This window comes from Salmo salar, chromosome 20 (genome assembly GCF_965601325.2).
Source record: "Salmo salar chromosome 20, fSalSal1, whole genome shotgun sequence".
NCBI classification, from domain to species: Eukaryota; Metazoa; Chordata; class Actinopteri; order Salmoniformes; family Salmonidae; genus Salmo; species Salmo salar.
This window is the reverse complement of record NC_138310.1, coordinates 14,596,547-14,623,977: the sequence shown is the minus strand read 5'-3', so window position 1 is coordinate 14,623,977 and position 27,431 is coordinate 14,596,547. Positions and strand designations below refer to the sequence as shown.

Sequence of the window (27,431 nt, the reverse complement as noted above, 5' to 3'; positions counted from 1 at the left end):
TTGTCCTGTTGAAAAATAAATGATAGCCCCACTAAGCGCAAACCAGATGGGATGGCGTATCGCTGCAGAATGCTGTGGTAGCCATGCTGGTTAAGTGTGCCTTGAATTCTAAATAAATCACAGACAGTGTCACCAGCAAAGCACCCCAGACCATCACACCTCCTCCTACATGCTTCACAGTGGGAACCACACATGCGGAGATCACCTACTCTGTGTCTGACAAAGACACGTTGGTTGGAACCAAAAATCGCAAATTTGGACTCATCAGACCAAAGGACAGATTTCCACCAGTTTAATATCCATTTCTCGTGTTTCTTGGCCAAGCAAGTCTCTTCTTATTATTTATGTCCTTTAGTAGTGGTTTAATTGTAGCAATTCGACCATGAAGGCCTGATTCACGCAGTCTCCTCTGAACAGTTGAGATATGTCTGTTACTTGAACTCTGTGAAGCATTTATTTGGGCTGCAATTTGAGGTGCAGTTAATCGCCGATTTCTGAGGCTGGTAACTCCAATGAGCTTATCCTCTGCAACAGAGGTAACTCTGGGTCTTCCATTCCTGTGGCGATCCTCATGAGAGCCAGTTTCATCATGATGTTTTTTGCGACTGCACTTGAAGAAACTTTCAAAGTTCTTGACATTTTCCAGATTGACTGACCTTTATGTCTTAAAATAATGATGGACTGTCATTTCTCTTTGCTTAATTGAGCTGTTCTTTCCATAATATGGACTTGGTCTTTTACCAAATAGGGCTATCTTCTGTATACCAACCCTAACATGTCACAACACAACTGATTGTCTCAATCGCATGAAGGAAAGAAATTCCACAAATGAACTAATAGAACTAATAGGCACACCTGTTAATTGAAATGCATTCCAGGTGACTACCTCATGAAGCTGGTTGAGTGAATGCCTAGTGTGCAAAGCTGTCATCAAGGCAAAGGGTGGCTTTTTTGGAGAATCTGAAATATAACATTTTGGTTACTACATGATTCCATATGTGTTATTTAATAGTTTTGATGTCTTCACTATTATTCTACAATGTAGAAAATAGTGCAAATAAAGAAAAACCCTTGAATGAGTAGGTGTGTTCAAACTTTTGACTGGTACTGTATATTTTTCTTGTTCAGGGGCCCCCTGCTCGGGGGTTATGTCACTTATGCCTGGAACCGGCCCTGGCAGGAAGCATTGTAATGTAACAATATTTGACCTGGCCAATTGGATATCTAGGACCATATGACAAAATGATAACAGGAACACTACATCAAGACTTCCAATTTACAGTCTTCCTGCTTTAGAAATAAGATTAGTTGAATTCTTTGTTTGGGCTAATTATATTAAGTCTAACATTTCAATCAAATGTAACATAAATATGAGTCCTCTTGAACTCCTCTGCAGGGTTTACCTGTCTGTCGCAACTAAGCCAGTCACCTCACAAGGTAAATATCCGGCAAGTGACTCCAGGATAGGAGTTCTTTATGGCCTCTTTATCTGCACTGTCTCTATGTATGTGTTTGTGTTGCAAATTTATTGTCGGAAAATACTTTGCTGTACTCACTTTATTTATCTTCCCTGGGAAAAGTTCTAGCTGGCTTCCTAGCCTTCTGGTCTGTGTGAATACTGAAACATGTTCACAGAGGAGTCTCATTCAGAGAGAGGTAACATATGATGAAATTTTCCTTAATTAAATGAGAGCAGGAGGCACAGCTCCCACAATAAGACAACATGTACAAGTTAACTTTTTCTATCACCTGTATGTAGTTAATAAACAAATCTGTACATTCTGATGAATGGCCATCAAAACAAAAGCAAAAGCTTTTATTAGTGTACCATCCATTAATATATCCATTCAAACAAATTTGGGTTCCTAGCATATTGTGAGCGTGGTGCACATTCTTTTTTTGGCAAGTGCCACATTTGGTCCCCGACCTGCATTCTAACCCATCACCCACCCCAGTAATCAAGTGCCCACATGTTCCATCCCCTAGCCCCCTACCCCTTCAGTGTTATAGATCTGAACGCACTAGGTCGTGTTTATTATGTGTAGCTGGCATCAGTGTGCTAGCTTAGCATATAGCGCTGCCTCCCAGAACTTGCCTCTGACTGAACCAGGGTCCTCTACCTTGCCAACACACGTGACCGCCCGCTTGACAACGTGCAAACCATTTGAGCTATACAAAAAGGTACCAGTTGGTTAGCTCCATTGGCGACATTTTACGCTAGCTGAGGAATGAATTTACCATACGTTCTTAACTCCGTTGAATAGGCACCAAACGTAAAACATCAACTGAAACCGGGCTTTGTCCAATAAGAAAAACTCTTTTTTTTGTTCTGTTGTTAAAAAAACATTTTTGTTGCATGCATAATGAACACGACCCAGGATAAGTTCAAGCATGTAGGGACTAGGGGGTGGTTCGAATGTAGAGGTGGTTTTCGTGGACCCTCGACAGCAAAAAGACACTGGAAGGTGTTTTTGAGAGGCGAATGGCTTGTTCTTACTGGGCATTGGAGCAATGTCCTCCTGGCCACAGCTCAGTCTTAAATGTTAACATAAGAAACCTCAGGGGGTGCAGCATTACGTTAAATGGCCAATGAACAATTAGCCCCAACGGAACGCACAGTCCCAGTGTGGGGATGACAAGGGGAAATGGGGAAACTGCAGAGTGCTGTCTCCAAGGCCCTGTTTGAATAAATAAAATAGCTAACAAATGTAGTCAAATAAAGAAAGGAGTCGGAGAATGCATGATGTGGTCATTCCTACATGACAAGTGCTCTTTTCCTGAAGCCAGTATTTAGATTTGAACCAATGGAATTAGCTCTGTAATTTGAGTCTGCAGTTTTTTTATACGAAAGTCAATTAGCAAAAGCGATTGCAGCTTCTGGCATATCGTTTCGTTAGATCATATTGATTACTCCTTAAGCAGTTCTGAAACTGCACTTCATTTCTTGTTGAGAAATGAACTGGCGAAAACATATACATTCTCCTTTTAAAAACAAACAAACGTAAATATTTTTCCCCCCAAACGAATTAGCCATACATTAGACATACAATACAATTACATAGATACATTTTTTCAATACCGCACATTCAATCTGCCAAAAAATAATGACTACAAAGCCAACATGGATGCTGCCATATACATACATATATATATATATACATACATACATACATACATACATACATACATACATACATACATACATACATATCATACATATATGAGAGAGATGTATGTAAAATGATTATAGCATTCATAATTGCACTATACCTCAATAAAATGTCAATTACAGGGTTATGTTTAGGGAATTGTTACAACAAATGTATATACTCAGAGAAATAACTGGGAGTCAGAGCCACTGCCCCTTTGAACGTGGGAAACGGCTAATCATCTCCACTGCTAACAAACTAAAACAGTCAGACAGCTAGCCTGTAATTGGACAGTCAAAAGGACAGAGCTGCATTGTGATTTCTCAGTCTATGCGAGACACTGGCACTGTGATTGGCTGCCACAGCTGCCTTTGCGGTGGCCCAGCTCAGTCCAGGCAGTGAGAGAAGACTAGCAGCCCCTCTACGAGAGAAGAGCCCTTGACAAAAGCAGATTCTCACAACTGAATCTGTGTGACTCATCAGTAATAGAGCAAGGTCCTCCATCCCCCTGGTCCCCGCCTCCGTCTGGTCAAAAGAAAATAACCATTTCGTACTGTGTAAGGTGTACCAAACCCAAGACTTGGAGAAAAATGGGCCTATGGAATACAACCGACCACATAATCACAACTGGTCACAGCTGGTCACAAGAGGACGTCAGCTTCTACTGTCAATAGTATTATAATTTCCATACAATGACCACAAAACGGCTGGCCACTCAATTTGGCATTAACAACACAACTCTATGAACTCTAGTGAATGTGTGTTTTGTCAGGCTTGGCATACTGACTCAAACGAGTGGTTTGGCATTCAACGATGAATACGAGATGGGGGAGGAGTGTATAACCAAAAACGGGGGGAAAACACTTTAAAATGGTCACGTGTGCATTGGCAACTCTTGGTGCCTTCAAAAGGCTGTGTCCCGTCGCGCTTCTAATTACACTTTCTAGTTAACTGTGCAAAGCGGAGCGTCGAGTTAACCTTACTGTACGTCCTTTTGGCATAGGCAATAAACAGGACCTTAAAAAAGTGAGCGTGGCACAGCGCGACGTCAACACTGTCTCATCAATAACCTTTTCCTGACCCCGGGGCCTGTGATGGACAATGAGTATCATGGTGCTCACTCCACAACCTAGTTACACGGCTAACCTCCCGCCATGCTGTGTGGCTCAAACGACTCCCACGTCAAACGCTACCAAATCATTTGATGCAATAATGAAAAACAATCATTTAAAAAAAAAAATCACAGTATCAACCCTTTTCACCTTTTCTGAGGAAAAGAAGTATTAGGCAGAAGAATGGACGCCACATACTGGCGGTGGAAAGGACCGACTGGGTCGAATCAGAAACACAGAAGGCAGGAGCACCTTGGAATCAAGATCAGAGCTGGACAAAACCCAGCTGTCACTTTCAGTGTCTTCAAAATAAAAAGTCACAACGCTTAGCCTAAAACAATTGGAGGAACGGTGCTGACAAAAGAAAGGAAGGGTCAACAATGGCAATAAATTAGCATTATGCAACCATTAGATGTTTGTTTTGACAGTCAGTTTGACATTCAGTCAGTCAATGTTGGAGAAGGGTCTCGGCCCCAGTCGTGCTCCGCTCATGCCGAAGAAGTCCCTTCTAGGATTCTAACTCTATGGCTTTCACACCAGGTTGTACTCCTTCAGGTTGAGCTGCAGGATGGTGTCTTTGACGGCGGCGAAAACAAAGCGGATGTTCTCTGTGTCCGTGGCGCAGGTGAAGTGAGAGTAGATGATCTTGTCGCTGTCCGGGTTCAGGTCCACAAACATCTTCAGGATGAACTCGCGGCCCGCCTGGGCGTCTCTCTGGGGACCTATGTTAGAGACATACACATATTACAAGCCTTGTTATAACACATTATGAAGGCTCATTCGTGCTTTTAACAAGTCATAAAGCATAGAGGCTAGTACAGTTTTAGAGAACTTTATTTTTCCTGAGGGAATTTCATTTGTGGTCGGGGCCCCTGACTCCAAATAGAAAACGGGTGCGGCCACTCACCGTCATACTCCGGGAAGTAGTCAACCAGGTGGGAGTAATTGATCTTCTCCTCCAGTAGATCCTTCTTGTTGAGGAAGAGGATGACAGAGGAGTTCTGGAACCAGGGATATGTGATGATGGTCCTAAACAAGGCTTTGCTCTCCTCCATTCGGTTCTGAGGGAGAAACGAGGAGAGAAGAAAACAGTTAAGTCCAGCTGCTATCATTAGAATGCATAGTTCAGTTTCGCTATACTATCCCGTTAAGTACAGGTTTTAATCAACTTTTTACAGCCCGAGAGAGAGAGAGAGGCCTCCAGATGTTTTTTCAGTTCACCACTGGGCTGTTATTTACTTTCTTTTAACATTTACACACACACACACACACACACACACACACACACACACACACCACCTTAAGCACATTAAATGGTCCACAAAAAGTCTGTTCTATGGTGTCATCACCATTTAAACAAGAGTATTGTCACACATCTCCCACGTTTCAAGCTGACTACCATCCTTCTCGGTAAGCAATGAAGTGCTTTGAAAGGCCGGTCATAGCACACATCAACTCCATCATCCCAGACCCAGACACCCTGGACCCGCTCCACTTTGCATACCGCCCCAACATATGCACAGATTACGCAACCTCAATTGCTCTCCACACTGCCCTGTTCTACTTAGAGAGGAGGAATAGCTATGTGAGGATGCTCTTCATCGACTACAGCTCAGTGTTCAACACCGATAATTAACATTGATGTCTAAAGGTTTGATTCTGTCGGGAGGAAGGTCAGAGGCCTGGCAGTGTGGTACCAAGACAACAACCTCTCCCTCAACATCAGCAAGACCAAGGAGCTGATCGTGGACTACAGGAAACAGGGGAGGGTGCACACCCACATCACCCACACATTTTCAGCCCTGTTTACATTTCCGCCTATCAGGCAAACACTGATACTCTTAACCACACGCTTACATACACACACTTACCACCACGCACACTCCCACCCACCACTTATGCTGCTGCCATACTGTTTACTATTATTATTATTATTATTATTTATCCTGCTACCAGTCACTTCCTCCTAATCGCTGCCTACATGTACATATCTACCACAAATACTTCAGTATCCCTGCACAATGTACATTTGGTACTGGCACTGGCCCTGTATATATCTTCCACTCTGTTTCTTATTTCTCTTGTTTAAAAAAAAAAAATGTTTATTAGTTATACTATTTTGATATTGAATACTGCACTGTTGGGTAGCGGTTCCAATTGAAGCATTTCACTGTACTTGTCCATGTGACAAATAAAACATTTGTGTGTGGTGCTTCACAAGCATTACAAACAACCTTTCAGGTCTTCCAAACCTCTGATTTGCATGGAGGTTTAAACTGCAGGTTTGACGTACAGGGGGAAAACGGTAAAATGTCATAGATTTACATCCATAAGCTATCAAAATAAAGAGAGTCGGCAGCTGAAACGTTGGTGATTATCAGACGGATTACCAGGACGTGTACTCCGAGCATGCGCTGACTAACTGGCAAGTGTCTTCACTGACATTTTCAACCTCTCCTTGTCTGAGTCTGTAATATCAACAAGTTTCAAGCAGACCACCATAGTCCCTGTGCCCAAGAACATTAAGGTAACCTGCCTAAATGACTTCTGACCCGTAGCACTCACGTATGTAGCCATGAAGTACTTTGAAAGGCTGGTCATGGCTCACATCAACACCATTATCCCAGGTACCCTAGACCCACTCCAATTTGTATACAGCACCAACAGATCCACAGATGATGCAATCTCTATTGCACTCCACACTGCCCTTTCACACCTGGACAAAAGGAACACCTATGTGAGAATGCTATTCATTGACTACAGCTCAGTGTTCAACACCATAGTGCCCTCAAAGCTCATCACTAAGCTAAGGACCCTGGGACTAAACACCTCCCTCTGCAACTGGATCCTGGACTTCCTGACTGGCCGCCCCCAGGTGGTAAGGGTAGGCAACAACACATCTGCCACGCTGATCCTCAACACGGGGGCCCCCCAGGGGTGCGTGCTCAGTCCCCTCCTGTACTCCCTGTTCACTCATGACTGCACGGCCAGGCATGACTCCTACACCATCATTAAGTTTGCCGATGACACAACAGTGGTAGGCCTGATCACAGACAACGATGAGACAGACTACAGGGAGGAGGTCAGAGACCTGACAGTGTGGTGCCAGGACAACAACCTCTCCCTCAACGTGATGAAGACAAAGGAGATGATTGTGGACTACAGGAAAAGGAGGACCGAGCACGCCCCATTCTCATCGACGGGGCTGCAGTGGAGCAGGTTGAGAGCCTCAAGTTCCTTGGCGTCCACATCACCAACAAACTAACATGGTCCAAGCACAGCAAGACAGTTGTGAAGAGGGCACGACAAAACCTATCCCCCCGCAGGAGACTGAAAAGATTTGGCATGGGTCCTCAGATCCTCAAAAGGCTTTACAGCTTCACCATCGAGAGCATCCTGACGGGTTGCATCACTGCCTGGTATGGCAACTGCTCGGCCTCCGACCGCAAGGAACTCCAGCCACCCTAGTCATAGACTGTTCTCTCTGCTAGACTGTTCTCTCTGCTACCGCATGGCAAGCGGTACCAGAGTGCCAAGTCTAGGTCCAAGAGGCTTCTAAACAGCTTCTACCCCCAAGCCATAAGACTCCTGAACAGCTAATCAAATGGCTACCCAGACTATTTGCATTGCCCCCCACCCCTTCTACGCTGCTGCTACTCTCTGTCATTATCTATGCATAGTCACTTTAATAACTCTACCTACATGTACATATTACCTCAATTACCTCGACACCGGTGCTCCCGCACATTGACTCTGTACCGGTACCCCCTGTATATAGCCCCACTATTGTTATTTACTGCTGCTCTTTAATTATTTGTTATTCTTATCTCTTATTTAGTTTAGGTATTTTCTTAAAACTGCACTGTTGGTCAGGGGCTTGTAAGTAAGCATTTCACTGTAAGGTCTACACCTGTTGAATTTGGTGCATGCGACAAATAACATTTGATTTGATTTACCCAATAAATTACTGGGAGTTTATATAGAGAGTGTGCGACTCTCTTTATCTTTATAGCTTCTTGTTTATTCGCCGTTAGTCAGCACCTCTACATAAAATCATTTTCTCTGAGTGTGCGCCAGCTCATGTTTTTAATATAGCTTTACATTCAACCAACTGGTCTTATGTTATTTATATTGTATCGTCACTGTAAACATTAATTGCCTGATTACAGATGTTTTAATGGTCTCTCTCTGGTTTTATCCTATGGACACAGGTTTCCACTGACAAAGTGGAAAAGTCAAGAGCATGCTGGGAACACACAGATGGTGTGCATTCTCTTGAAGAAGTTCTGTCGCCCGTAGACTGTATTCAAAACAGCTGTAGGAGTAATTTACAACTGCTTTCCAAGTGAAAGGGAGGTCTAGCTGGAAAAAGCCATGAAAAAGCAGTGTCTTATTTCCATTATTTTAAATAAGGACAAGCCTTTCTCTTTCAGAAGCACAGTGAGGTGTGCCTCTAAAACACCCATACACACCATAGTTGAGAGAGAGAAGACCATAGCCATATATATATTCACATTATTTTGCACATGGGAATAATGTAATTCGAGTAGAAAGACTGAATTGTACAATGGTTCACAGACCTAAATTAACTTACTTTGTTAGAGATTACTTGAAGTCCTATTGTCAAATGATGTAACTTCATGCAAAGTGCTGTTGTTATCTAAATAGTAAAATAGATGTACTTTCTGAGTGTGTGTGTGTGTGTGTGTGTGTTAGTTAAACATACTGCAGGGCTCGACATTTGTGCTTGTCTTCTTGTCCGGAACATGTAAAACAAAATTGTCAGACAAGAAGAAGAATCACAATATCAAACAATTACTCCGATCAAAATTGGATCAGTGAGGCCAACACTGGAATAAATATTAAAATAAATGTTTCAAGTCCATAAATAAAAAAGCATACATGTCAAAGTGTAGGTGATACGCATATTGGCCAAACGGATGCTAACACGAGAGAGGCGCCAGAAAATGTAGCCAAACTTTAATCACACTTTAAATTACGTAAATATAGGCTAAGCGCTAGTCATGTTTGGCAAATATAATGAAAGATAATTAACATTAGTGTCTAAAGGTTTGATTCTGTCGACAATAGGCCTACTCATGGCACTGTCCGTTCAGATCAAATGGTCACAAGGCCGGACAGTGAAGAACAGTGGAGCACATCATCCACCTGAGCGGAGGTCAGCATTTTGAAATTATTTAACCATAAACTTAATTGTTTATAACATGGAAGTTTTTTCAAAGTAGCCTAGGCTAGCCAAAATACAACCATATAAATGTTGAGGGAATTATTTTATAAACAATTAATATGCCATTGAAAGAATAATTTTTCTCATATTCTATTGGTTTTCAAATCAACATTATTTTATTGACCAGCAGCCAAAGGCATAATCGTAGTCATACCAGTAACCCACAATCTTAGAAAAAAAGGGTTATTTGGGGTTCTATATAAAACCTTTTGGTTCTTTGGACAAGATTAAAGAACCCTTTACCAAATAAGGCCTTCAGAAAGCATTCATACCCTTTGACTTTTTACACATTTTGCTGTGTTACAGCCTGAAATTAAAATGTATTAAATTTAGATTTTTTGGTCACTAGCCTACACACAATACCCCATAATGTGGAATTTGGGTTTTCTACATTTTTACTAATTAAAAATGAAGAGTTGAAATGTCTTGAGTTAATAAGTATTCAACCCTGTTGTTATGTCAAGCCTAAATAAGTTGAGGAGTAAAAATGTGCTTAACAAATCACATAATAAATTGCATGGACATACTCTTTGTGCAATAATAGTGTTTAACATGACTTTTGAATGACTTACTCATCTCTGTACCCCACACATACAAATATCTGTAAGGTCCCTCGGTCGAGCAGTGCATTTCAAACACAGATTCAACCACAAAGACCAGGGAGGTTTTCTAATGCCTATTGGTAGATGGGTACAAACAAACAGACATTGCATATTCCTTTGAGCAAGGTAAAGTTATTAATTACACTTTGGATGGTGTATCAATACACTCAGTCACTACAAAGATAGAGGTGACCTTCCTAACTCAGTTGCCAGAGAGAAAGGAAACTGCTCAGGGATTTCACCATGAGGCCAAAGGTGACTTTAAAACAGTTACAGAGTGTAATGGCTGTGATAAGAGAAAACTGAGGATGAATCAACAACATTGTAGTTACTCCACAATACTAACCTAATTGACAGAGTGAAAAGAAGGAAGCCTGTACAGAATAAAAATATTACAAAACATGCATCCTGTTTGCAACAAGGCACTAAAGTAATACTGCAAAAAATATGGCAAAGCAATTCACTTTTTGTCATGACTACAAAGTGTTATGTTAGGGCCAAATCCAATACAACACATTACTGAGTACCACTCTCCATATTTTCAAGCAAAGTGGTGGCTGAGTCATGTTATGGGTATGCTTGTAATCGTTAAGGACTTGGGAGTTTTTCAGGAAAAATAAGAAACGGAATGGAGCTAAGCACAGTCAAAATCATAGAGGAAAACCTGGTTCAGTCTGCTTTCTACCAGACACTGGGAGATTAATTCACCTTTCAGCAGGACAATAACCTAAAACACAAGGCCAAATATACACTGGAGTTTCTTACCAAGAAGACAGTGAATGTTCCTGAGTGGCCGAGTTACAGTTTTGACATAAATCTGCTTCAAAATCTATGGCAAGACCTGAAAATGGTTGTCTAGCAATGATCAATAAACAAATTGACAGATTTTGAAGTATTTTTAAAAGAAAAATGGACAAATGTTGCACAATCCAAGTGTGGAGAGCTCGTAGAGACGTACCCAGAAAGACTCAAGCTGTGATCGCTGCCAAAGGTGATTCTATGTATTGACTCAGGGGGTTGAATAATTATCTAATCAAGATATATTTGTTTTATTTTTCAGAAATGTTTTACAAATGTTAAAAATATTCCTTCCATTTTGACATTAGAGTACTTTATGTAGATCGTTGACAAAAAAAAGACAATTAATCCCTTTTAATCCCACTTTGTAAAACAACAAAATGTGGAAAAAGTCAAGGGGTGTGTCACGACTTCCGCCGAAGTCGGCTCCTCTCCTTGTTCGGGCGGCATTCGACGTCACCGGCTTTCTTTCTAGCCATCGTCGCTCCATTTTTCATATTTCCATTTGTTTTGTCTTGTTCCATACACACCTGGTTTTCATTCCCTAATCACACTGCATGTATTTAGTCCTCTGTTCCCCTCCATGTCTTTGTGTGATATTGTTGTATGTTACGTGGGTATTTTACCACGCGCCTGTATTTTGTTCATGTTCCGTGTTTTGGGCACGTTTATTGTATTCTGTGATGTCGTTTTTGGAACGGAATAAAAGTGCGCCTGTTACACACCCGTAACCCCTTACACACCCGTAACAGGGTGTGAATACTTTCTGAAGGCACTGAACTATATATACCCAGTAAAGAACTTTGAGTATAATGGGGATTTTAGAAATAAAATGCTAACAAAAGCTAACCCAGTCACATCAAACTCTGAAATGACAGCTAATATTCCCTTTTAATTTGTTTCAGCTGTTTTGCATTGACATTTATAGCCATATTAATGATGCTGCTGCATGATTTGCTTTATCTTGGCCAGGTCGCAGTTGTAAATGAGAACTTGTTCTCAACTGGCTTACCTGGTTAAATAAAGGTGAAATATGTTTTTTTTGGCATGGTCAGAAAGATGGCTAGCTGACGTCTGAAACCGTTAGCCCTCTATGGCAGGAGGATGATCGATTTCATATTTTGAAACATTTTTGCCGAGTGACAAACAGCAAGGTTGATACAAACCAGTGCTGTTGCAAACTAAATGATATCTAGAAGCATGAGGAAATAATGTGTTTAATGAAAGCATACAGTCTTAGATTTTAAAAGGGGTTCTATATGGAAACCAACTGTCATTCCAGCATAACCACGCAAGAGGACGATGATTGAACCAACTTGCATGTCGCCTACCAATAAGCACGTTATTTTTCAATATATTAAGGTAAACAAAGTTGATTATTTAATTCAACAATATGAAATGAAATCAAAGTCATATGATAAACTATACGCAAGATAAATAAAGTTTAAAGAATTTGAGCATGTTTGTAAGATTGCTAGCTACGTTAGCTAACTTAGCTAACTAAACAAAGAAAAGCTAGGCTACTTGCATTTGCCACTTTACAAGTTAGCCAGCTAACTCTTTCAAATAAACATACTTTTTTATTATGGGATATGCCAAATAGAGCAACAGACCCAGCCTGACATTGGCAATTTGCTAATTGTTACTTTATTCCAGTGTGGAGTCAATTGAGGGGACTATGTTTCATGAAGCCATTAGAAGACTGTTGCTGACTGAGAGGAGGTATGTATAAATTATTTATAATAAATGATGTATAATACATCATTTAACAGCCTAGTTAATCATTACATGACTTTTAAACACACTGTTTATGTTTTGCTCAGTCTGGCAGTAACCCAGAACTAACAGAGCCAGGGGATCTCTCTTTCTGCTGCTGCTGACAACTGCGTGTAAGTTGTTCTTCTACATCATAGTAATTCTATGCCTGCATAGCATTTTGTCTTCATTTTGGCAGATGAACTCATGCTTAGTTCTAATGATTATCTCATGTTTTTGCTCCTCTTTTCTTCTTCTCTGGAACCAGTCAGGCAATAACCCATACTGTACTGACGGTAGATAGCCCAGTGGCTAAGGAGTTGGACCGGTGGCAGGAGTTTTACCTGTGGATGAAAGGTGGCCAGTTGGAAAAAAATTGACGAAATGTATCTGATAACTGGAGGGCTGATGGTTTCTCATGCTCAAAAACATTCCCCTACCTTTGGACCCTTGAGCATCCAGGTGGTGACTGTCTCAACTGGAGGGGTGAGGTCTGCTGTTTGTGGGGGGGGGGGGTTGAAAACTGAGCAGTGACACATTTTTGTTGTTCACTGTAACTAATGAACAAAGTTGTATTGTAAAGAAGTTAGCAAGAGTTGACATGGACCATCATTCAAACGAAGAGATGCCTCCCTGGACACCAGTGCACATTTCCAATCTGTTTGCATATTATGATAATACATTCTAAAAAACAATGCTGATAATTATTTTGTCCATTGTTTAATTATTTATTAAGTGATATTCTTAGCAAAAAACATTTATATTTAATAGTAGTAGCCATCATTTATAAATGGCACCATGCAGGGTTCTATATGGAAGCATTTTGGTTCAGTGAAGAAGAACCTCTAGGGTTCTGATCAATATATAGAACGTTTAGTGGTTCCATATTTGAAGCAAGCGATAGAACCATTTTTGGTTCTATAAGGAACCTTTTTTTCCTCAGAGTGCATGCTAGTTGATGCATCTTTACCCTTTCTTAATTTCTAACAGATATTTTCATTTCTGCCACATGAAACCACTCTTACGTGCGGTGTGCAGTGGTCTGTCCCAGAGTTTGTTTTGAACTGTAGACTTGTAATTGTAATATTGCAATATTTTATAGGCTACCAAGGTTGGCCAACCATCCTCCAGGAGAGCCTTAAAGGGGCAGTGTTTTTTTTTTTTAAACAGGCTTGAATATGCAAAGAAGCCAATAGGCAGAGTATAGCCTACATTTTTGTCTGATTCTCTATCGCATTTTAGTTTTGTATAATGGTTCCTTGCATCATACAATGATCATACAACTTTTGGACAAGTAAAAAAAAAGTTAAAGTCAAGCCCTGCATACTGTACGGTTGTTAATAACAAAGCTCACCTCGTTATCAGATTCTACGAGCACCTGGTCATACTCGCTGAGTGCCACCAGAAACATGATGGATGTGACGTTCTCAAAGCAGTGGATCCACTTCCTCCTCTCTGACCTCTGACCCCCCACGTCCACCATCCTGTCATAGGATGAGAGGAACAACATCAAGCACAGATGAGTAGAATACAACTACAGTTGATATGGGAATATATTTTAGTTCCTATTCGTGTTTGCTAGATGATTATTGTTTCATTTAAACATAGCATTTTGGTGTAAAAAAAACAGCAAAGACATGCTTGAGACTCATTTTAAAGCAACTGTACACGAGAGGATGTGTTAAACTACTTTTTTAGCACGGCTGTGCTGCGGTCGTAGGTACGAGGCGGAGCTGAGTACCAACATAACATTAAAACAATGTGTGACATATTTTCATTCACTTTTTGTTTGATATATGTATTCATACTATTTCATCCTTCCACAAGGATAGTCCCGACACAAATCTAGGGTTGCTAGCCGAGCCGTCTGGTCGTTTGTTCAATGGTCCCAGTCAATATTCACGTCATAAGAAGGAATTCCCCTAGACCACGCCCACTTTGGGGGAAAACAATCTGTCTTCCCCATTGACCCTCCCTCCCATTGAAAAAGAGCTAACGTCTATAATTTTTTTAAATACAAAACCATGCTAAAAAAGCTGCTGTGTTGTACAATGTACACTACCGGTCAAAAGTTTTAGAACACCTACTTATTCAAGGGTTTTTCTTTATTTTCACTATTTTCTACATTGTAGAATAATAGTGAAGACATCAAAACTATGAAATAACACATATGGAATCATGTACTAACCAAACAAGTGTTAAACAAATCAAAATATATTTAATATTTGAGATTCTTCAAATAGTCACCCTTTGGCTTGATGACTGCTTTGCACACTCTGGGTTCATTAGGTTGCTTTAACCCTAACTACATGTACAAATTACCTTGACTAACACATTGACTCGGTACCGGTACCCCCTGAATATAGCCTCGTTATTGTTATTTTATTGTGTTAATTTTTATATATTTTTTTACTTTATTTCATTTAGTAAATGTTTTCTTAACTCTATTTCTTGAACTACATTGTTCGTTAAGGGCTTGTAAGTAAGCATTTCACGGTAAGGTCTACACCTGTTGTATTCGGCGCATGTAACAAATCAAATTTGATTTGATTTGGGTAATTGATTAGCAATGCATAGAGAGCCATCTGACAATCTCTACTCAACAAAATATTTAAGGCTAGTAGCCTACGTCAGCGTAGCTAGGCTACCTTTCTTTTGACTACTCCAGGATTTTTGGAGTCGACTCCAACTCTCGGTGGTCAAGGAGTCGAGATATCGACTCTTTTGGAGTTGACACTCCACCACTACACACAATCACTTCAAACTGAAGCTGGAGAGACAGCAAACTAGCAGCATTTCGATTCGTTTGACTTGTTTTTATATTGGCATTTCTTTGTATATAACCATGAAAATTGTGTTGATGTATGATTTTTCCAGTATGAGAAAAGCTGTCTGTCTCATCCTGACAGACACGTTCATTCTCTAGTCTACACGATGGTGGAGATCACAATAAATAAAAAAATACAATGTTGCAAAGGTTGGAGAGGCAGACAGCAACCTTTGTAGAAACCCCCGTTGTTGCAAACCAAACGTTAAGCTAGAACAAGGGGTAATAATGTGTTAAATAAAAGCCATATTGCTTTTCTCTTATCATTTGCCCTGGTATCAAGAAAAGCAATGACATTTCGGATGGAACAGTAAACAAGTGTTTTTTGCGATGTACCTGTTGTTAATGGCTTTTTTAGATCAGCTTAGAACGGATCTCAAGCAATCACAATGCTTATTTTGACCAACCCGTGGTAGAAGTTTAGTGTTTCGGAAAGTGTATTTAAGTGTCACTACACAACGATACAATAATTGAAAATACAGATTTTTTTTAAAACATATTGTGGAACACTCAAATAGCTTTTTTAGATACTAAAAAACAAACAGTCAAACATGGTACATCAAAAAAGAAAATACCATACATATTATTTACATGATTGTTACCTGATAAATTTCACACAATTTATTATTTTCATCTAGACCGTTAAAATTACTATTTTCGCTGGACAGCTGATAAAATATCATCCCTAATGTTGTTGTATACACAGTAAAGCAAGGCATGAGCTACTGTTTCAATGGAACCATTGTTACACATGTTTATCTAAGAATGAGCTGTAGTGAACTTGCAAGTCTGTACTGTAGATACCCTAAGAACATAACATCAATTGATAGAGCTCCACCCTCTGGTCTGTTCTCCCCACTACATCAGTACGGAAGTTGAAGGCTACATATAAGCAGTGCCTAGTGTGAGAACAGAGACAAACCTCAATCTCACTGTGTCGGGTATAGAATAGAATATAATGTAGTGTAGTAGAATAGAATTGAATAGCTCAGTGAGATTGAGGGTTGGCATACCTGAAGATGACACTCTGGAGGTCAAAGGGGTACTCGATGATGCCCGTAGTGGGGACCCTAACCCTCAGCACATCCTGCTGGGTGGGCAGGTAAGAGGTCTCTGCGATCCGGTCCAACGCATTCATGTAACTATGGAGACGGGAAAAAATGAGGGGGGGGGGGGGTATTGTGAGTGCCCACTGCCTAGCAGTAGGGGAAATGTGATGTAGTAGTAGAGTTAGAGATCTCATTTACTCACTATTTGGTGGAGTCCGACAGCTGGTACTCCCGTCTCCTGTCGTAAGCCTCCTGGATGCCCGGGTCATTCCATAAACACTTGATGGCGTTTATGTAGGGGTTCTCAAACGTGTAGACTTTCTCCACGTCCACCTCTTGGACCACGTTAGCGTTGCCCTGAGGGAGGGAAGAAAAAACTGATTGAGACACTTCTCCAGGTCAGACTTTTAGTCGACAGAAACAAATATACAAATTAAATGGCATCAATTCAAGGTTCTGTCTGTCTGAATTGGTACTAAAGCATGACCCAGGCTCAGGCAAACAATCCTGTCGGTGAGTATGGCCGCGTTCCGGGTGGTCTATTTTGCAGTTGTAATCCGGAGACGATCAGATCTCACGACACTTGGATAGGTGTTTAATTAACGTCTAACACAATGCCCAGACCGGAAACGCGCGTGCGCCATCGTGCGCAAATAGATTTTGTCCCCCGACACTAAATGCGATCACGGCACGCAGGTTGAAATATCAAAACAAACTCTGAACCAATTATATTAATTTGGGGACAGGTCGAAAAGCATGAAACATTTATGGCAATTTAACTAGCTAATTTGTCTTATTTAGCTAGCTTGCTGTTGCTAACTAATTTGTCCTGGGATATAAACGTTGAGTTATTTTCCCTGAAATGCACAAGGTCCTCTACTCCGACAATTAATCCACACATAAAACGGTCAACCGAATCGTTTCTAGTCATCTCTCCTCCTTCCAGGCCTTTTCTTCTTTGCACTGTATATGGCGATTGGCATCTAACTTTCATAGGTGTATTACCACGACCGACTGACCTCAGTTCATCTTTCAATCACCCACGTGGGTATAACCAATGAGGAGATGGCACTTGGGTATCTGCTTCTATACACCAATGAGGAGATGGGAGAGGCAGGACTTGCACTGCATTCAGCGTCACAAATAGAACTGACTTCTATTTTTGTGCTTGGCAACGCAGACCCTCGTTGGCGCGCGAGAGCAGTGTGGGTGCAATGATTGAATAACATGTATGTGTACATTTATTTTGCAACACTCGCGCACGCGACGTGAGCGGTGTGGTCAGCATGTTAGGTCTCACGCTGGTATAAGGGATCGGGAGACAGGCGCAGGAATGCGTAATAGGGGTTTTTATTGCCCAAATTACCGTGTAAAGGCACAGGGACGAAGACCAAACAAACACGTAAACCAAACACAGGGTTGAGACCCAAACAAAAGAGCGAGGAGTACCTCGAATAAATACACAATCGCACAGTGATTATCACACCAGACGAGACCCGTAATCATCTGCACAATACACACAGCACGAAAGCCAAAACAACACAGCACAGGTACTCACACGACCAACGGACATTGGAACAATAATCAACAGGACAATGGTAAACAAAGGGCACACTTATACAATTACTAATCAATGGGAATAGGGACCAGGTGTGCGTAATGACAGTTCCGGAGGGATCCGTGACATTAGGAAGCAATTTAATATGATATAGTAATTTTCTGAGATGCACAGTGAGTGCAACTGCAAAAAAAGAACACAGCCTATTTGTTTCACTATATGCCGCTGCACAGAGGACTCTAAGGGCCTAATATTAAGCTACCACGTAGCCCACCTAGCCCAACTCCAGCAGTATTTCGTTCTACTATTGCTTCGAAAAAGTTAAATGATTTATTCTGAATTCCCCCGAGTCACATGACTGTCTTCACTTCATTATCTGACCTCACCTCATTACTTATCTCTACTGTACCTTGTACACCAAAATCCCAAAAGGTAGTGATTGTTTTTGACCGGTGACAACCGGGGAAAATGACATGCTACTGCCCCCAATCCTTAAGCCAACATAACACACCAGGAAAATACCACAGGCTTCATCTACAATCCTTAAGCCAACATAACACACCAGGAAAATACCACAGGCTTCATATACAATCCTTAAGCCAACATAACACACCAGGAAAATACCACAGGCTTCATATACAATCCAGGCCACTTAAAACTTGTGATGACTATATGAGCACTAAAGAATAATATGTATACAATGTAACATACATAAGGGAACGACCCTATCCTCTACTAACAACCTGAGATTACATGGTCAGATGTCACACCAGGCCTAGTGATTCATATAAGACATGGCCCGTCAATTACTGATAGGCCTCAGTACCTCAATCGGACTGTTTCATGTGGAATTACCTGCAGATCTAAACTTTACTTTTGAGACCTCTCTTTTCTCTGTAACCAAAATGATAGCCAGAATTAGACTTGGGCTTAGGATAAAGGGCATCAGTCTTAATCAAAGTAGAGGAATTCATATGAGCAGTTTCAGTCTACGCAGACAACTGAAACCGAGAAATATGACCTCAGTACACCAGATAACTATTTTTCTCTCTCACACACACACACCCTTGGCTGGATGACATGGAATGGGTTGAGAGTGACAGGAAGACACAGGAAGTACCAAAACAGACAGGATGTGAATGTGGAAGGCTGTTCCATGACTATGAAAGATAGTGAGCATAAGAAGATGACTCTAACACATCTCTCTCTCGCACACACACTCACATTCACACACAGCTTTCGTTCCCACTCTTTCCCACAACTTCCATTCTTTCCCTCTCCCACCCTCCTTACCTTGTTGTGCTCATATTTGTAAGGGATCATGAGGGTCTCCGTGGCGCGGATCATGGACTGCATGGAAGTGAAGATGTTCTGGTACACCAGCTTGGTGAAGCCGCGCTTGTCCTCCTCTGAGTAGCCCGTGCCATGGATGATTCTCATCTGTTTAATGAAGGTGCTCTTCCCACTCTCTCCAGTACCTGGGAAAGGGGGAGATGGGTGAGAGGAGGGGGAAGGAAGGAATACATGGGTCTTTGAAGAATTGTGAGGCATTATTTACCGATACTGAGTTTTAAAATGTACATGTTTTGAAATATTTAAAATTGGCCAAATAATGTGTATATATATATATATATATATATATATATATATATATATATATATATATATATATATATATATATATATATATATATATATATATATATATATATATATATATTCAATACATTTTAAACACATTGCAACATATATTACGGAATGTATTTTAAATGTTTGTAAACTGTAAATCACAATATATGTTAACTGCATCGTAAGATTTATTTAATATATTTCAAAATACATTATGAAATATATGTATTTATCAAAATATTAGGTCAATTCATTTTAAAATGTATTTGGTAATGTTTTGTGAAATATTCCTACATGCATTTACATTTATTTGCAAGAAATATATATTTTAATTAAAACGTATGGCAAATAAAAAAAAAAATGTCCAAATTATATATTTTGTCAAAATGCATTTTCATTGTACCTGACACGTACCAAAGGCACTAAAATGCATTTAAATGACTACAAAAATGACTACAAACATTATATATTATCAGTCAAGTAGTGACTCCATGTTTTTAATGTGCATTTGACAAATAAACAAACAAACTTGAAGAGAGCATTGCAACCTACGTCCAATGGGCAGAATTTAACGTGTACTGGATCATTCCACAAAATGATAGCCTTTTGCGTCCGTTTGATATGTTAAATAGAAATTGTGCACCAATATTACATTTTAAAAGCCTTTTAAATTAAATGAAGTGACCTTTAATATAGACCACATTGAGAATTCAATAAATCTGATTTTGAATCTGATTAAAGACTTGATCTATGTGATCTATGTGATATAATGCATTTCCCTCTGTGCACCCTCTGTGACTTTAACCCACACTCCCAAATGTCTCAAGTTTTTACCATCATTGTAAAGTCCTAGTTATTTCGTTGCTTTGACATCTAATAGTCAAATCATAGTGTTAAATATGCACTACGCATAAATCGCTCTGCCATTTCCTGGTTGCTAAAATTCTAATAGTTAGCCTAATTTCAGTTTATGTGACAAAACAAGCGTAGAGAATCATTGTACCATCTAAACTGCTGTGAAATCTCTTTTCAATAACAAAAAATATATATTTTTCCAGCTGTTTGAAGCTGGTGTACAAAACTGAAAGTAAAAGACACAAAAACAAAACTTTAGAATGGGAAGTATAGAAATAGTGCACATAAAACAGTTATAGATCTATCATTCTTATTGAAAGCAAGTATAAGAAGTGTTAATCTGTTCTACATGCGCTATTTCTATGCATACCGTTCGTAAGTTTAGTTTTTGCGTCTTTTACTTTCAGTTTTGTACACCAGCTTCAAACAGCTGAAAATACAATATTTTTGTTTATGTAAAATATATTACACAGCAGTTTAGATGGTACAGTGATTCTCTACACTATACTTGCTTGTTTTGTCACATAAACAGAAATTAGGCAACCAATTAGAATTTTAGCAACCAGGAAATGGCGGAGCAATTTCTGCATATGTGGACACCCCTTCAAATGAGTGGATTTGGCTATTTCAGCCACACACGTTGCTGACAGGTGTATAAAATCGAGCACACTGCCATGCAATATCCATAGACAAACATTGGCAGTAGAATGGCCTTACTGAAGAGCTCAGTGACTTTCAACGTGGCACTGCCATAGGATGCCACCTTCCAAAAAGTCAGTTTGTAAAATGTCTCTCCTGCAAGAGCTGCCCCGGTCAACTGTAAGTGATGTTATTGTGAAGTGGAAACGTCTAGGATCAACAAAGGCTCAGCCGTAAGGTCGTAAGCCACACAAGCTCACAGAATGGGACCGCCGAGTGCTGAAGCGTGTAGCAAGTAAAGAAATCGGCTCTACTCAGTTGCAACACTCACTCCCGAGTTCCAAACTGCCTCTGGAAGCAATGTCAGCACAAGAACTGTTCATCAGGAGCTTCATGATACATTTATGTATGTGGTAAGGTGACACTGTATTAAATGACAGGGATGTGATTGTCACCAACAGAGCAGCAGGTAAACCCCGCCTAAACTATAGATACCAATTAGTATGTGTTCTAAGGATGGACTTTATCAAGGCAGCAGTCTTCCCCCATCATTCTACTAGCTCGTCTCACGTGGATTACAATCTCGCTTTATGCTACGCTCCAACATTTCTATCCATGAGTCTGGGAGAGAACGTATAGCCCCAGGAGATGCTGTTGGTTCATTGATTGTGCAGGGAGGCTTACAGAGAGTTAGCCTACAATTATAGTGAATTTGCATTTTTTATATTTTCATAATTAATTGGGTGACACATTACCTTTAGCGATACAGAATATCTCCTCCTCTCGCTCCCTTATTCCTTACTAGAGCGTGCAGAGGGGCTGTCAACAGTTTAGTGAAATATCTTTTGTTGTGAAAACATGTTACTATCGATGCTCCCGAACAGATTTAATTTGGTTTCCCAAATGAAGCACTGGGTAGCTGCAGGAACAGGGTTGGAGAGCCCATTGCATACAGAGTTTAGGCCGGAATATCACCTGTTGCGCAGCGTGAGCATGTTCCTCAAACAGTGGTTGATACATGGACTAATATAAGTGTTCCTATATTTATTTCTCAGCTGTTCATGTTAAGCACATGCTGCGCTATAAAACCGTTGTAGCCTACCTGGCATCATTGAAAAACAGACCGTGGAATAGCGTGCGGACTCCATTTGCTATTCGACTGCATACACATGACAGGTATTTTTATCCCCTGCCCCTGTTCCTGCCCATTTCAAAATGGGACATTCTAAATTGAAACCAATTGTACATATTAGTAAAGACAAGACTAAGTTGAGAATAGTCTGATGGGTGAAAATATGATCACTTGATGAGAGAACAGCATGTGCAGCCTGAGGCAAGAAACAGATCGCAAGCTTTTGTTTTTGACTTTCTCAAATAGCCTATAGTCGCATCATGCAGTCTGTAAATGTTTGATTTATAAGACATTCTAAGGTTTGTATCATTCACAACTAAAGTTGCCAAATAACTCTAAATCAGGTGTATAGGTCCCAGCACGCACGACCCACGTGGAGTTCCAGGTCTCCGGCAGCCTCTGGAACTGCCGGTCTGCGGCCAACAAGGCAGAGTTCATCTCAGCCTATGCTACCCTCCAGTCCCTCGACTTCTTGGCGCTGACGGAAACATGGATTACCACAGAAAACACTGCTACTCCTACTGCTCTCTCCTCGTCTGACCACGTGTTCTCGCATACCCCAAGAGCATCTGGTCAGCGGGGTGGCGGGACTGGAATCCTCATCTCTCCCAAGTGGACATTCTCTCTTTCTCCCCTGACCCATCTGTCTATCTCCTCCTTTGAATTCCATGCTGTCACAGTCACTAGCCCATTCAAACTTAACATCCTTATCATTTATCGCCCTCCAGGTTCCCTTGGAGAGTTCATCAATGAGCTTGACGCCTTGATAAGTTCCTTTCCTGAGGATGGCTCACCCCTCACAGTTCTGGGTGACTTTAACCTCCCTACGTCTACCTTTGACTCATTTCTCTCTGCCTCCTTCTTTCCACTCCTCTCCTCTTTTGACCTCACCCTCTCACCTTCCCCCCCTACTCACAAGGCAGGCAATACGCTTGACCTCATCTTTACTAGATGCTGTTCTTCTACCAATCTCACTGTAACTCCCCTCCAAGTCTCCGACCACTACCTTGTATCCTTTTCCCTCTCGCTCTCCTCCAACACTACTCACTCTGCCCCTACTCAGATGGTATTGCGCCGTCGCAACCTTCGCTCTCTCTCTCCTGCTACTCTCTCCTCTTCCATCCTATCATCTCTTCCCTCTGCTCAATCCTTCTCCAACCAATCTCCTGATTCTGCCTCCTCAACCCTCCTCTCCTCCCTTTCTGCATCCTTTGACTCTCTATGTCCCCTATCCTCCTGGCCGGCTCGGTCCTCCCCTCCTGCTCCGTGGCTTGACGACTCATTGCGAGCTCACAGAACAGGGCTCCGGGCAGCCGAGCGGAAATGGACGAACCAATCTCCTGATTCTGCCTCCTCAACCCTCCTCTCCTCCCTTTCTGCATCCTTTGACTCTCTATGTCCCCTATCCTCCTGGCCGGCTCGGTCCTCCCCTCCTGCTCCGTGGCTTGACGACTCATTGCGAGCTCACAGAACAGGCCTCCGGGCAGCCGAGCGGAAATGGAGGAAAACTAGCCTCCCTGCTGACCTGGCATCTTTTCACTCCCTCCTCTCCACATTTTCTTCCTCTGTTTCTGCTGCTAAAGCCACTTTCTACTACTCTAAATTCCAAGCATCTGCCTCTAACCCAAGGAAGCTCTTTGCCACCTTCTCCTCCCTCCTGAATCCTCCTCCCCCTCCTCCCCCCTCCTCCCTCTCTGCGGACGACTTTGTCAACCATTTTGAAAAGAAGGTTGACGACATCTGATCCTCGTTTGTTAAGTCAAACGACACCGCTGGTCCTGCTCACATTGCCCTACCCTATGCTTTGACCTCTTTCTCCCCTCTCTCTCCAGATGAAATCTTGCGACTTGTGACGGCCGGCCGCCCAACAACCTGCCCGCTTGACCCTATCCCCTCCTCTCTTCTCCAGACCATTTCCGGAGACCTTCTCCCTTACCTCACCTCGCTCATCAACTCATCCTTGACCGCTGGCTAAGTCCCTTCCGTCTTCAAGAGAGCGAGAGTTACACCCCTTCTCAAAAAACCAACACTCGATCCCTCCGATGTCAACAACTACAGACCAGTATCCCTTCTTTCTTTCCTCTCCAAAACTCTTGAGCGTGCCGTCCTTGGCCAGCTCTCTTGCTATCGCTCTCAGAATGACCTTCTTGATCCAAATCAGTCAGGTTTCAAGACTGGTCATTCAACTGAGACTGCTCTTCTCTGTGTCACGGAGGCTCTCCGCACTGCTAAAGCTAACTCTCTCTCCTCTGCTCTCATCCTTCTAGACCTATCTGCTGCCTTTGATACTGTGAACCATCAGATCCTCCTCTCCACCCTCTCCGAGTTGGGCATCTCCGGCGCGGCTCACTCTTGGATTGCGTCCTACCTGACAGGTCGCTCCTACCAGGTGGCATGGCAAGAATCCGTCTCCGCACCATGTGCTCTCACCACTGGTGTCCCCCAGGGCTCATTTCTAGGCCCTCTCCTATTCTTGCTATACACCAAGTCACTTGGCTCTGTCATATCCTCACATGGTCTCTCCTATCATTGCTACGCAGACGACACACAATTAATCTTCTCCTTTCCCCCTTCTGATAACCAGGTGGCGAATCGCATCTCTGCATGTCTGGCAGACATATCAGTGTGGATGACGGATCACCACCTCAAGCTGAACCTCGGCAAGACGGAGCTGCTCTTCCTCCCGGGGAAGGACTGCCCGTTCCATGATCTCGCCATCATGGTTGACAACTCCATTGTGTCCTCCTCCCAGAGTGCTAAGAGCCTTGGCGTGACCCTGGACAACACCCTGTCGTTCTCCGCTAACATCAAGGCGGTGACCCGATCCTGTAGGTTCATGCTCTACAACATTCGCAGAGTACGACCCTGCCTCACACAGGAAGCGGCACAGGTCCTAATCCAGGCACTTGTCATCTCCCGTCTGGATTACTGCAACTCGCTGTTGGCGGGGCTCCCTGCCTGTGCCATCAAACCCCTACAACTCATCCAGAATGCCGCAGCCCGTCTGGTGTTCAACCTCCCCAAGTTCTCTCACGTCACCCCGCTCCTCCGCACACTCCACTGGCTTCCAGTTGAAGCTCGCATCTGCTACAAGACCATTATGCTTTCCTACAGAGCTGTGAGGGGAACGGCACCTCCGTACCTCCAGGCTCTGATCAGTCCCTACACCCAAAGAAGGGCACTGCGTTCATCCACCTCTGGCCTGCTCGCCTCCCTACCTCTGCGGAAGCACAGTTCCCACTCAGCCCAGTCAAAACTGTTCGCTGCTCTGGCACCCCAATGGTGGAACAAGCTCCCTCACGACACCAGGACAGTGGAGTCAATCACCAACTTCCGGAGACACCTGAAACCCCACCTCTTTAAGGAATACCTGGGATAGGATTAAGTAATCCTTCTAACCCCCCCCCCCAAAAAAAAAGATATAGATGTACTATTGTAAAGTGGTTGTTCCACTGGATATCATAAGGTGAATGCACCAATTTGTAAGTCGCTCTGGATAAGAGCGTCTGCTAAATGACGTAAATGTAAATGTTTCAAATTATCACTTTTACACTCAACATAGCCACTTCGAATGCGCACTTGCTCCGGAATGGGAAAAATATCCTTTCTATTTCATTCAACTAAGTTAAATTATATTCTTCTTACTAGAGAATCATATAATATAAAATAATGGCACTTGACTTATAAGCAAATCTTGTCAGCTAAATGAACAAGCCTACAGCCTATTGCATGGATCATAGCCAGATAACATACAGTAAGCCAACATATTCTGTTCTTCTGAAATACATTTTCTTCATACCACAATGTTTCTTTAGACCTGACTAAAATAAATAATGGATTTATTGTGATGATGTATATTACATTGATTTATTCGACTTTTTAAAATTTGCGTGGCTTGTATGCGTGGAGGCCTAGATATGCTAAACCTGTTTATGTTAATTAACAGTCAATTACCATGAGACTGGCATACTTTTGCATGACAATAACCGGCTGACAAAATGTTGTGACTGCCACAGCCCTCGACTCAGGTAGTAAGATTAGCCTAGTTCTGTCACAGTACAGGAGGGAGATTTGTGTCAGAAACATATGCCAGTCTCCTGTATCCATAGTGAGACACGCAGATACCCAGTGGTGCAGGTTACGTTAGTTACTACCAAAGGCAAGTGCACTATGAAAATGGGGGTGGTGAACCATTTACCAGTACTGCTAGGAGATACTGTAAGCTGTTCGAGAGCCTATGGCAGAGTAAACAGAACCGCCTCGATACACATAAGCAATGTGAAGCAGTCACTGGCACACTTGGAGAAAACACATCCCCAACAGGCGCGCACTCGCTGCGCCCTACTGGCACTGCAGGGAGACGTCTCTTCTTCACCCAGATCGAGTGCTGGGGAGGAAGAAAAAGGACATTTTAGATCAGAGGCTCAGGCAGCTGTTTCAAGAAACGACAGAGGACGACACGTGCCCAGGTCTCCCAACAGAGAGCGGAGGAGACCAAGGGCCCCACTGAGAATAGACAGCCAAGATCTTCCTTAATCTGATGAGTTGATAGTACAGTTTGGCACCGCACAGTTGCAGGACACAGACCTGGTCTTGGAGCGGCGCAAAGTGAAAGTAGTGGATGGGAAGCACTTGTAGGGAGGGCATCAACGAGGTAAATCATTGTATTACTGCATAAAGAAGGGCTTACTGTACTGGGTGGTTAAGAGGAGGGACGAGGTTCTAGATCTCTTAATGGTGCCTGGATCATATAAAGACACTGTACTCTACTGTACCTGGAGCATTAGCAAGTGCTGGGAGGCCACTTGGCCGTTAACAAAGCTAAAGAGCGCATCATGAGTAGATTCTACTGGCCCCATATTACGAATGAGGTAGAAAAGTACTGTAAGTCATGCGACCAGTGCCAAAAGACGACCCCCGATGTCAATTACAGAAACCTGCTCATCCCACCAATGAAACACCCTTTGAGCAGATAGCAATGGGTCTGGTGGGTCCTATTCCCAAATCAGCATGGATGCACAAATATATACTGGTGGTAATCGAATACGTAACACACTACCGGAAGCCATACCCATGTG

The 27,431-nt window shown here is 42.1% G+C and overlaps 1 protein-coding gene across 1 annotated transcript in view; it reads right to left on the bottom strand.

Moving 5' to 3' along the window:
• Positions 1-4,503: 4,503 nt before the first annotated feature.
• Positions 4,504-27,431, bottom strand: part of LOC106580086 (guanine nucleotide-binding protein G(q) subunit alpha) — a 32,640-nt gene continuing 9,712 nt past the window's right edge. The window contains exons 2-7 of the mRNA XM_014160719.3: positions 19,392-19,576; positions 16,743-16,897; positions 16,505-16,633; positions 14,019-14,148; positions 5,169-5,322; positions 4,504-4,983 (exon numbers count right to left, since the gene is read on the bottom strand). Coding sequence (XP_014016194.2) covers positions 4,793-4,983; positions 5,169-5,322; positions 14,019-14,148; positions 16,505-16,633; positions 16,743-16,897; positions 19,392-19,576 — 944 coding nt within the window. The 3' untranslated portion in view covers positions 4,504-4,792. The remainder of the gene's footprint in view (positions 4,984-5,168; positions 5,323-14,018; positions 14,149-16,504; positions 16,634-16,742; positions 16,898-19,391; positions 19,577-27,431) is intronic.